This window comes from Manis javanica, chromosome 10 (genome assembly GCF_040802235.1).
Source record: "Manis javanica isolate MJ-LG chromosome 10, MJ_LKY, whole genome shotgun sequence".
NCBI classification, from domain to species: Eukaryota; Metazoa; Chordata; class Mammalia; order Pholidota; family Manidae; genus Manis; species Manis javanica.
The window spans coordinates 116,047,746-116,059,764 of NC_133165.1; the positions used below are offsets into that span (position 1 = coordinate 116,047,746).

A 12,019-nucleotide genomic window follows, 5' to 3' on the forward strand; every position below is an offset into this window, starting at 1 on the left:
GTTTAGTACACACGTGTGGGGGATCACGGGGAGAACAGTGTATCACAGAAGGGACATAGTGGGTCTCTGGCAACTTGCTGCACTGATGGACAGGACAGTGTCTGCATTGGGGTATGGGTGGGGACTTGATAATATGGATAAATGTACTAACATTGTTTTTTCATGTAAAACCTTCATAAGTGTATATCATACCTTAATAAAAAATTTAAAAAATAATGTCATATATAAAAGATTATTTAAAATATATAAAGAACTCTTAAAACTCAACTAAAAGAAAACAACCTGATTTAAAAATGGGCCAAAGACAGTATAACACAGAGAAGTCAAGTAGTGACTCTATAGCATCTTACTATGCTGATGGACAGTGACTGCAATGGGGCATGGGGGGAAATTGATAATATGGGTGAATGCAGTAACCATAATGTTGTTGCTCATGTGAAACCTTCATAAGATTATGTATCAACGATACCTTAATTTTAAAAAGATGGAGATAAAAGGCCTATATGTATATACACACACACACAAAAAAAAATGGACTAAAGATCTTGACACCTCCCAAAGAAGATCTGCAAGATGGCAAATAAGCATATGTGAAGATGCTTCACATCATATGTCATCAGAGAAATGTGGACCAAAACAAGGAGATACTACTACATGCCTATTAGAGTGGCCAAATCTAAATACTGACAACACCAAAAGGTAGCAGGATATGGAGCAACAGGAACTCTTATCGCTGATGGGAAACAAAATGATACAGCCAAATGGTATAGTTTGGTGGTTTCTTATAAAACTAAACATACTCTCACCATATGATTCAGCAATTACACTCCTTAGTATTCACCTGAAGGAGTTAAAATTTATTTCCACATAGAAACCTGCACATGGGTGTTTATAGCAGCTTTACTCATATTTGCTCAAACTTGGAAGCAACCAAGGTGTCCTTCAGCAGGTGATGGATAATCTGTGGTTCCACTGGAAATGAGTTATCAAGCCATGAAAAGACAGGAAAGAAAAGTAAATGGATATTACTAAGTGAAAGGCCAATCTGAAAGACTACATACTGTGTACTGTACATACCGTATCATTCTTTTTATGTGTAAAAAAAATAATAAATGGCCTTCAAAAGAAACCTGAATTGTTTTACGTTGTTTTCCTGACTTTATCATCGGCATCTCTATATTTCTTTTCTTGTTACATACATTAACCCACTTATTATTGTCCAGCAATGCTTCACATGGTGGCACTTCTCCTGGCCTCTCAGTTCCTCAGTTTTCTGATGCCCACTCCACTGCGATGGCAGAAGCGGTGCTGTGGGGCCAGGCACCCCCAGCTATAGCTTTCCTGCAAGAACCACAGAGCCAGATCCCCATAGCTCGTTTCTTCATCTGGGTTTTCCCACAAAAGGAGCACGTGTACTTGGTGTGCTGGCTTCAGTTTTCTTCACTGTTACCTTGTAGGAGGCACCATAATGGGTCCTGTATTTACCAATGATTCAAACTTTCTTAGGGCATTTAGCCATGTCATCGCCAACTAGGTGCAAGCCTGTAGTTAACTGCAAATACTTTCATGGCTCCATCAGATTAGCAGAAGGGCGCTGGCGCGCTCTTCTTTCCCAATATGCATAGAAAAAGTTCTGTGACCCTGCTAGACTCCTCACTGTAACCAGAAGTTGAGTCTTGTCTGCTTCATAGGACCCACAACTGCCATCCCTGGTCCTCACCTGCATTGCCTCGATGCTGGTTCCAGGGCCTCCCTTCCTGGGCTCCCAAGGCCTCTCTGTCACTTCCCACTTGGGCCCTGCATTTATGACCCTGTAACTCACACTCCTAACACACAGCTCTGGGTCATGAGATGTTATGCTGGCCTTGTGTCTGTGTGTGTGTGTGGCAGGAGGACCCTCTTCCCACCCCTGGGGCTTTCTTTTTGGGAAAGGAAGCAAACTAATGTAACCTGAGCCTGGAGGGGCCAAGAGTTCAGCCGACTGCTGCATTTGGGGAGCATCTGGGCGCACCCATGCACAAGAGCATGGTCTCTGTCTTGCCTGAGGCATCTGTCTTAGAAGCCTCTAAGGGGAGCCCGCCCAGCACCTGACAGCAGCCCGGGCTTTCCTTCTGCGGTTCCATGGGCACTGGCATTTGTCCAGACTGCAACAGGCCTCTATCAATAAAAAGGAATCATTTGGCTCTCAGGTTTACTTTTCCTTAGCCTGTTCGGAAGTCAGGTGGTAAAGAGAGGAGCTTTCTATGAATGTGTTCCTCATGCAGCCAATGGATGGGCCACTCCCATGACATCCCCGCCAGGGGACTTAGAAAATCCAAGTCTGATCTTCTGACACTGTGAGTGGCCTTGGGAGAGTCAGTAAACCTCCTGGTTTGCTCACGCTGTCAGGACACTAGGGAGCCCACATGTGCGTGTGTGTGTGCACGCGCATGCTGTTCAACTGCAGCCCAGGACTACAGCACCAAGGGAGGAACCCTCACCTGGGGCAAAGCAGTCATGCACCTGGCTGGGCTGCGCCCCTCTGCCGGCAGGAGCCATTGCTGTATATGCCCCTCACACAGAAATCACTCTAAGTCTCTCAGAAGAAATACATTTAATTCTGAAAAAGGTTAAAGTGGCATGTACATAATGGACATACTTACGAGTTAAAAATAACAGCGTCTAGCCCATTTCTCTTACACAATAAACCACATTTTCTTTATTACTCCTGAGTAATCCACAATGCCATAAATAACTAGAAGCTCAAATCCTGGATGTACATATTGCTTTATCCAATATATAGAAGATTTAATATCTTTCAGTGTGAACTCACATTTTTATTTAACAAAAGTCATGTCTCATGGTCAGAAAATGGTACTGAATCATTAACTTGCAGTAGCCCTAAGTAGTAGATGGGAATGTTCAGCCTTCTAACCCTGGTTCCCATCCCTGCATTCCCAAGCAGGATGGCAAAAATCCTGGGACTCCCCACAAGATGGCTCCAGCCCTGGCCCAGTTGGCATGTGGCCGGTGGAGGTGAGGAGTGTGGGGGAGGCTCCACAGCCCAGGTCTGCAAAGGGAACTCCCAGAGGGAGTGGGGGGCTCTGCACGGAGCCACAAGCACTGGGCTCCCTGCCCGAGGGGATACAGAGGAGCAGGAGAATGCTTCTCCCCCGTGAGGTGGGCTGGGGGGCTCTTTAGTGGCCTCCCCCGAATCTGGCTCTCTAACCCTTTAAACTGTTGTGGGCTCCAAAGACACTTAATTCCCCTCCAGAGGAAAATCAACCCAGGACAAGCAGTGTCCTCCCCTCTCCCCAGACCCCACACCACTCTCAGACACCCTCCTTTCACATTCCACAGAGTAGAGGCCAAGAGTTGGGGATCCCTGCGAGTGTAGGGGTGTGCATTGTGAAGGAAGTGGGTAGAAAGCATGACTGAGCACTAAACATTCCTTAATCCCACAAACTGAGCACCTGGGGAAACCTGCCTGTAGATCTTGAAACTGTCACCGATCACACGACGAGATAAACCATTTTCTTTCCGTTGATGTTTCTGGTCTTCAGCCCCAGATAGCGGCGGCTGTTCTTCTCTGGCTGCCCATACAGCATGTCAGCAAAGAACTCAGGTTCATCTCTGGCCTGTGATGGGAAGGACAGAAAGCCAAACATAGTTCTTAGCTGGTGACACAGATAGGTCATTGCTTCCGCTTCATGGGATGGTTCCTCATACAGGGGCTGTTTCATTTCACTGTAGGCAGACAAAATCACTGCCTGAAATAAGCTGATCAATACACAGATCATCACCAGCAGGAAAGATGAGAGGACTAGGACTCCGAGGACTCTGTTGCTGGAAAACTCAGTGTTCTGAAAGGCAGAGATACAATAAGAGAATATTGTCTGAGTGGCGTGAACGACGTTACTGTAGTTCAATTCATGCTGCCCGAATACCAGGTAGCCAAATGCCGTGTACACAAAGAAATACGTGGATACCACTAACACCATGTGGCAGATGCCGGGGAGAGTGGTCTGGATGACCCTCTGAGCCAGACGCACGTCATAGAAGAATCTGGAATACCTGAGGGTCTTCAAAATCGTCAGAAATAACAGGAAACCCAATACGATCCTCATGGTGTGATCTACTTGAGAAACTACATGAAAGGGAATGAAATCCTCAGAGTTTGACAAGTAAAACTGAATTATGCCAGTGGCCAAGAAGTGTTTTCTGAAAAAGAGCACGATCAACACAGTAAATATACATTTTAAAGCAAAGTTGAGCAAATTGTACACACTTCTCATGTAGGAGGCCTTTTCTTGCAGAATGACATAGCCCTCATCCACGAGGTAGGCTAAAAAAAAAATGAGAATGACCACGTACAAGTAGATTTCTGCTGAAGTCTTTCTGTTGAAATCAGCAAGTGAGAAAGAATGTGTGGATAGGCTTGTGTTTACAATGCCTAACTGAGAAACCTCAAATATGACTGAAATGCTACAGAACAGATTTACATCTGGGTTGAAAGTTGTTAGTTCCAAAATCACAGCCCATGTATTCTCATCAAGCCAATTGCTTGCTTGGAGTTCCTCAAGCCTCAGTGTGGAATTAAACTGCTGCTGATCGGGAAAAAAATAGAACACATACCCTCCTGACCCGTAGGTATGTAAAAGTCCGTGGGAAGAATACACCCATTTCTTTTCTTGCGGCTTATAAGTAAACCCTGCGGTATTCTTGCCTGCAGCCCTCCTGACAACCCTCTGCCAAAAGCTGGCGTAGTTTTCTGTGTCTTCTGGGTCAGTGCCGTACTTGGGGTGACAATGGATTTCTCTTTCGATGCTGTTTTGCATGAAGTTTTTGGCAGGCAGACATATTTTTTCGCCGGGTTTTGCCCTTACTTGCCTCATCAGTGGCAGCCCAAGGATTGTGGAGGAGCTGCCGGGAAGAAACGTTGGATTCAGGTCGTTGTGGAACAAAGGCAACACCACACTGTGCAGCCAGCTGTAGATGTCCTTCACCTTGGTCACCGTTCCAAGCTCCATGGAGAACTGACTGCGGATGAACTGATTGTAATGAAAGCTGTCGGTGTGGTGCAGGAGGGCAACCAGTGTCCACAGGAGGGCCAGGAAAGTGAAGTGAGTGAGAATGCAGCTCAGGAACAGGAGAGCTCTCTTCTTGAGCCTCTTTTTTCTCTGGAATATCCTGAGCTCATCCTCTGTGAGGGGCTGGTACATCCTCGAGCCACGGACCTGCAGGATGCACTGATGGAGCCTGCGCATCTCGTCTGGGCTCAGCTGCGTGCTGTGCAGCTTGATCTTGGTATAGCGATACTTGGTTACCCATGAAAGGTTTTTACAGTACTTGGTCTTAGTTGTCCTGAAGCCTGACAGAAGTAGGATTTTAGATGGCTGCTCCAGAAAAACTGACTGACAGCATGAACAAAACGATGCAAAGAGCCATTCGATGGACTTCTCATAGCCGTAAGTCAGTCCATAAAATACAATAAAGAATGAGGATATGCTGGAAGTGGCAAAGACCAAGAACCATGCTATATAAACACACCACCAAGGCAGAACGATCCTGGGCTTCTGGAGCTCAGTAGGATCCGGCTGGGAAGATGGGTCTGCAGACTGAAAACTTTGATTGTCTTTTATGTTTCTGTTGTTGGCATTTATATTTGCTTTGCGAGTGTGGGAGACCTTGCTTTGTGCTTTCTGGGGCTGGTGCCCTGTTTCCGAGGCTGCCTGGGCAGGGGGCTGCTCGAGTCCAGGCTTCCCCTGTGATGGGAGCGGGTTTGCCCCGCTGCGGCAAGCCTCGGCAGTTTCATGAGTGTGCCATTGTTCTAAATGTCCTTCCCAGCGTCCACCTGCCTCTCGCACCAGGGGCTGCTTCTGAGGAGGCACCTCGTGGAGAGTCACCAGGGGCTCCCGCTGGGAGTGAGTGAACAGAAAGGTGATTATTAATTGCACAGGGATTGTAATTAAGACACTTTCCAACCCTATCACCATGGATCTGATGTACCACCCCTCTTCTGGCTCAGTTTGTTTGTTTAGATTAAAGAACATAATGTTACACATGAGGGAGGATAGCAACATTGCTAAACAACAGGACAACCTCTGGAGCCTATTGAATTTGTTAGGAACCATACCAGCAAAAATAGAGACCCACATGTGATTTTTCCTTAGCTTATAAGTTGCGTTTATCAGGAAAAAGTCCTTTCTCTTTAGAGGCTCATCTGGGTGGGTGACATGAAATGTCCTGTCCACAGAGGTGTCAACAGAGAGCCATTTCCGGCACACGAACAGCCAGATTTGTCTGTTAGACAGATTTTCCACCTTGATTCTACTTAAATACCAACTGGGGGCTTTGCCCTCATTGTTGTGCCACACGTGAATGGAATGGATGTCTCCCAAGTCACATTTTGTTGTTAGGAGGAACGTGTTGACGCTTCCTCGGTAGAGAGTCGTAAAATGTGGATGGCTTAAACAGTGCGCATTGCTGGTGCTTTCTGATCCTCTAAGTTGAATAAAGACATTGGCCCTGGTCCCGGACCCCCAACGGCTTCCTGTAAAAACAGTGACTAGGTAACATATGTTATCATAAGGATCATTGTCAGGAAGAATTATCACATGTTCCTGAAGAAACTGATCCATTTTATTTCTGTGCAAGGTCCAGAAAGCAAGGACTATGTATATGAGCATAATGAAAAGCACCGTGAAGAGGGTCACGGAGTTGTGGGTAATGTTCTTGATGACCTCTAACCTTAGGTCCACAGGATTGGGGACCACAATCACCCTGGCTGTCAGATAGCGGGTGCGCAGGCGAAGGCTGGCTAGTTTTATTGTGTCCAGCTGCCGCCGGGCCCGCCCCGGGCTCTTGCAGATACAGTGCACTCGGCGCCACGTGGTCTTCTCCCCAAGAACACAGGTGTCTTCTCTCCAGTCACTCTGGATCCCATACATGTCCAAGCAGTGAACACTGAAAAGAGAAATTCTCACTATCTTGTCACTGGGCTTCATGACAAAACGAGGCGCCTGCAGAACCATAGTTATGACACTCTCGGAGGTGCGGCCTCGCTGCGCTACGACTTGCAGCAGGGACGGTGGAAGGCAAACCACGCGGGCCTGCTTAACTGTGCAAGCTGGGTCAAACAGGCCGCTCTGGTTGGCAACTGGAGGGATGTCGTGGGGCACGAGGAAGGTGGCGACCAAAGCCATGGGGGTGACCTCTCTGCCTGCATACACCAGCACCGTGAACAGCACTGTCACCTCTGTCACGATGTGAGCCAGCACCTCCCGGACTGCTCTGCTGTCCACCTCAAAGAGAAACCGCCCTGTCGTCATCTTCAAGGACCCATCGTCCTTACTGGGCTCGTCATCAGGTCCCACTGTGAGATTAAAAGCTGCAAAGCTCAAGTTTTTTCTGACCAAGTACACTTCCGCTACATCAGGTGTGATCTCTACCACGTCACCGTTAGCTGTGGTTCCTGTCATTCTGAATCCCACCACCTCTGCCCACCTGTTTTCTGGATAACTTAGCCAAGGAAAGGGGTCATCTGCAAACTCACAAAACATCATCGAAACTGGAGCACTCTCAGGCAAGCTGGGAACGCTACTGACATTCAGTGTTGGATGGAAACAATTCCGACTGTGTTTCTCATTGCTGGAGGACGTGGTAACATCCCACTTTTCAGTTCTCTTGATGTACATGTTCACGCTGGCAGACGTCATGACGGTGGTTTCGTTCCCCGGCACTTTGCCTGACAGTATCGTGTCTGCTAGCGATTCCAGGACATGGAAAGGCTCGTGGGCCACATGGTGGCGAGAAGGCAGTTTCAGGATATTGGACAAACTTGTTAGTGTCCCAGTGCTCACGGTTTCTATTTGTTCAGAGCTGATGTATTTATCCTTCTGTGTATACTGTTGTAGGGCTTGATCTGCTTGCCAGGTCCTCACCGTGGCAAGTTGCCAAGACACTGGAGTGAATTCAGAGGTTTTCTGGGTTAACTTAGTAAGAGCCATAACTACCTGGCTAATTTCCTCCAAAGTGCTGACAGGAAGAACGAAAGACTGATTGACAAGGTGTTCGCGGAGTCTGGCTTTGTCAGCTTGCAGAGTGAATTTGCTCATGCTATTCAAGATGGAAGCTGCTATAAACATTAAATAACCTGCAGGTAAAAACTCCTGCTCTTGAAGCAAAGTAGATAGTGATGAATTCGGTCCCACAGTGGACACGTGTAACTGATGCAGCACGGTCTCTGGTGAGATTTTGTCAGTAGGAGCCCGCACAGTGGCATACAAAGCCACCTGCGAAAAGGCCCCTAGGGAGTCATACACCTGAGTGTATATCTTCATGGCATAATGATCAGCCGCCACACCGACAGGGAGAAAGGAAGGGGGTGATGTGGACTCATTCCCCAGATACAGGATGGCCCCTAAGGTGTTCTCTGTTAAAGAACTGATTTCACCAAAACCATGCAAATCAGAAACTATTATTTTATATGTAAGAGGGATGTTCTTATCCTTAAAATTATTACACTGGACCACAAACTTGGTAAAAAATGAAATGCCTTTAGCTGGATTAACCTTGCATTCCCCAATTTCAGGGACGTGGTTAATGATAAAGGAGTACCTGAGGACCAGGGCCACCCCACTCCACGTTGCCAGATGCAGAGAAATCCAAAATCGATCTTCCAAAAAATGCTGAAAGGCAAACGCTTTTATAGACAAATAAGCGCTATTCCTCCCCGTGGTGGTTTGCCCCACCCAGTCAAATGCCACCTCATCATCTGTGGGCGACAGAACTGACCACTGATAGAAATCATGCCTTGCAGCACAATTTGTGCAATTTAGAGACAAAGAAAATCTGTCCGAGGTAATCAAAACTGTATCACAATTTTTGATACATGAAATAGTTGCAGTAGGAGCTGGTCCCCGGAGCACATGCACCCTTTTGTCAGAAAATGCTCTTCTGTCACCCTTCTGTATCACCATTCTGAAAAAATACACCTGGTCACCTTTCAGCGTTTCTGGCAAGAGCGTTAGTATGGGGCCCGAGGCCCACGTCCAGGCCAAGTCAGCCTGCTCTGGGAGACAGACTTCCTCGGCACCCAATATTTTGTCTCCCTGGTAGTTTCCCGGATTTGTGGTACAGTACCAAAAAAACTGGAGTCCCTCCAAAGGGTCATCTGCTTCTGGATCAGAGGATGTAGTTCCGTTCAGAATCAGCTCATCTGTGAAATTAACTGCTGTGCTGGAAGGCCCGAGGATAACTGCGTTCAAGGGACTTTTAATGACGACGACATAGATGTTATCGGAGCCTTTCACCAAAGGCCTTTCGGGATTCACCGTGAGGATGGTCAGTGAGAAATTAAACACGTACACCCCCAAAGATAAAGAATTTTTAGGGATATACATCTCCCTTATAGATTTCCCCAGCCGGAGTCCTCGTACTTGCAGAGGTTTGGTCCAGTCTGGCCGATCAAATATCGAGGGAACGGAAAAGACTTCCCACTGCTCCGCCAAATTCTGGGCAGAGGCGCAGACATACCGAACGGTGGCAATGAGGGTGGCTTCCATCTTCCTGGTCAGCAGCAGGGGGGCCCCTTCTTCGTCCCTATTGATCTTTAGCTGGTGGATGTCACAGGGCGCATCTGCTGGTAACAGACGGGACACTGAAGACTCGTTGGCGTGGGGCTTGCTCGAGTTGTCAGCGTCTCCAACACCAGGCGGAGGCTGGTCCGTGGGACACTCGGTCCCACTCGGTCCGTGGGACGCGCCGCCGGGCAGGTCGGAGCGGGGCGGCACGGGGGAGGCCGGGCCGGGGCGGAGGGCCCCCTCGGGCCGCCGCAGCCAGCGCGGCAGCGGCAGCGGGGCGAGCCAGCGCAGGGCCCGGCGGCCGCGGGGCGCCCGCAGGCGCAGGTCCACGTGGCTGGGTACAGCGGTGCGGCCCGGGGTTCGGGGGCTCCGGCTCCCGGCGGAGCGCGGTGCGGTCAGGGCCCTGCGAGGAGCCGGGGGCGGCGGGGGGCGGCCCAGCCCCGGGCCCAGGCCCAGGAGGAGCATGAGGAGCACGAGGGGCGCTGGCCGGGGCCGCATGGCGCCGCCGCCGGGAGCGGGAGCCAAGGAGGCAGGCGGGCCAGCCAACGGCCGCGGGCGCGCGGGCCGCGGGGGCTGCTGGGGTCCCTGGGCGCCACCCGCGGGCAGCCCCTCGGGGCGCACCCCAGGCCCCCGGGAAACGCGGCCACGAGACGCGTGGTTTGGGGTCTCAGATTTTGCTTTCCGGTTGGACTTAAGGTGAAGCCCGAGTCACCACCGTCGGATCCTCCTCCTTTTCCGGTGGAAGCGCTTAGTGCTCTGGGTGTCCCTTCCGACGTGGCCCAACCGCGTCCCGCACATCTACGGTGTATATTGGTTGCCACTCAATTAAAACTGTTGGGAGTTCCCCGTTTTGGTTTTGCCCCACGAATTAAAGTGTGTAGTTTAAATTCCATGCATTTGGAGTTTCCCTGAAAAACCTAATGGTCATTGATTTCTAAGCTAGCCCTGTTGGGGTCAGAGAATACATTCTGTATGATTCTTATGCCTGTAAGTGTGTGGAGACCTGTTTGAAAGCCCATAGTGTGGTCTATGATCCACATGCACTTGGAATGTGCATTCTGCCATTGGGTGGAGGGTTCTGTAAACGTCAGCCGATCCAGATGGTAGCGCTGCTTGGAGTATCTATGTCTTCTCCGAAATTTTGTCTCGTTTTCTACCCGCTGCTGAGAGAGGGTGTTAATCTCCCGTACTGTGGCCATGAATGGTCTATTTCATTCTTCATTGTCAGTTTTTGCCTTGTCTATTTTGCAGCTCTATCAGATGTGTAACCATCAGATGAATTGCCCCTCTTATCATTAGAAATGTTTCTCTTTATCTCTAAATTTTGAAGTCTATTTTTACCTGATATTAAAATAGACACATTATGACAATTGTACCCCAAAAAACAGGAAAAATTTTAAATAAACTAGCCCCACTGTCCTTCTTAGGCTCACTGTCTATATGGCATGCCTTTTTTCATTCATTTGCTTTCAGTTTATGTCTGTATTTAAAGTGTTTTTTTTGTAGGCAGCATTTAGTAGAGCTTTATTTTCCACCCACTCTCTCTCTTCCTGAATGCAGGCACCACAGAGAGGCCATGTCAGGACATAATGACAAGGGAGCTGTCTGCAAACCAGGAAAAGGGCCCTAACCAAGGACCTGACCATGCTGGCACCCTCAGAACCCCAGCCTCCAGAGCCGAGAAATAAATGTTCACTGTTTAAGCTCCCAAGTCTATGGTATTTTGTTCAGCCTGAGCTAAAACAATGAGAAGTCAGGGCTAGAGACTCAGACGGAAGCCATCAGAGTTCCTGTAGGCAGAGGTACAGACGGAGAAGTGGACAGACTTGAGTCCTGTGGCATTTAAAGGGCAGGCCAGCAAGGAGGTAGAGAAGGAGCCGCACAGGGGCAGGAGGAGAACCAGGGGAATGTGGTGTCCTGGAAGCTACTGGAAGAGGTGCTTTAAGAAAGAGGGTGTGGCTGGCTGTGTCAGCTGCAGCTGAGGACCAGGAGGATGAGGTGGGAGTGGTAGCTGCTGGTTTGACATCAAGGACACTTTGGTGCCCTAGACAAGACTGTGTCAGCAGCATCGTGGGGCAACCACATACAACTCTTGGGGCAGGTTTTGCTGACGTGGAGAGCAGGGAAGTAGGGCAGCAGGCACAAGGGGAATGATCAGGGTGCTATGAAACATCTAAGATGTATAGGAAGATACGAAAAATAATGAGCCCATGTGCCTATAGCCCAATTCAGTGGGAGACTTTGATGTGCTTCCAGAGAGAACCCGGTGCCCGTGCCGGTCTCCTCACCGTTTCTTTGCTGTTGACATTGGAACAGTGGCTTAGTAGTAGATCATCCTGCATGTTACTGAATGTACGTAATGCTACTGTATTGCATATATTCCTCCACAGACTGTAGCTGTGAGTGAGCATCGTCGGGTTGATTGAGGAAACTTTAGTTCATTCTTCGCAACTGCG

The 12,019-nt window shown here is 48.8% G+C and overlaps 2 protein-coding genes across 3 annotated transcripts in view; both read right to left on the reverse strand.

Annotated features, from left to right (window-relative positions):
• Positions 1-12,019, reverse strand: part of LOC108406725 (polycystin family receptor for egg jelly) — an 18,683-nt gene continuing 6,664 nt past the window's right edge. The window contains exons 2-3 of one of the 2 annotated variants that reach the window (XM_073214041.1): positions 3,467-5,897; positions 1-972 (exon numbers count right to left, since the gene is read on the reverse strand). In XM_073214041.1, coding sequence (XP_073070142.1) covers positions 3,492-5,897 — 2,406 coding nt within the window. In that variant the 3' untranslated portion in view covers positions 1-972; positions 3,467-3,491. Of the gene's footprint in view, positions 973-2,607; positions 5,898-12,019 lie in introns of those variants that run through there. The other variant, XM_017675583.3, reaches the window with a different exon arrangement.
• On the reverse strand, positions 5,904-8,321 carry PKDREJ (polycystin family receptor for egg jelly; the record flags this gene model as incomplete). The annotated part of the gene is made up of 1 exon (XM_073214144.1): positions 5,904-8,321. A coding segment is annotated over exon 1 (2,418 nt), but the record flags the coding sequence as incomplete, so codon positions are not given.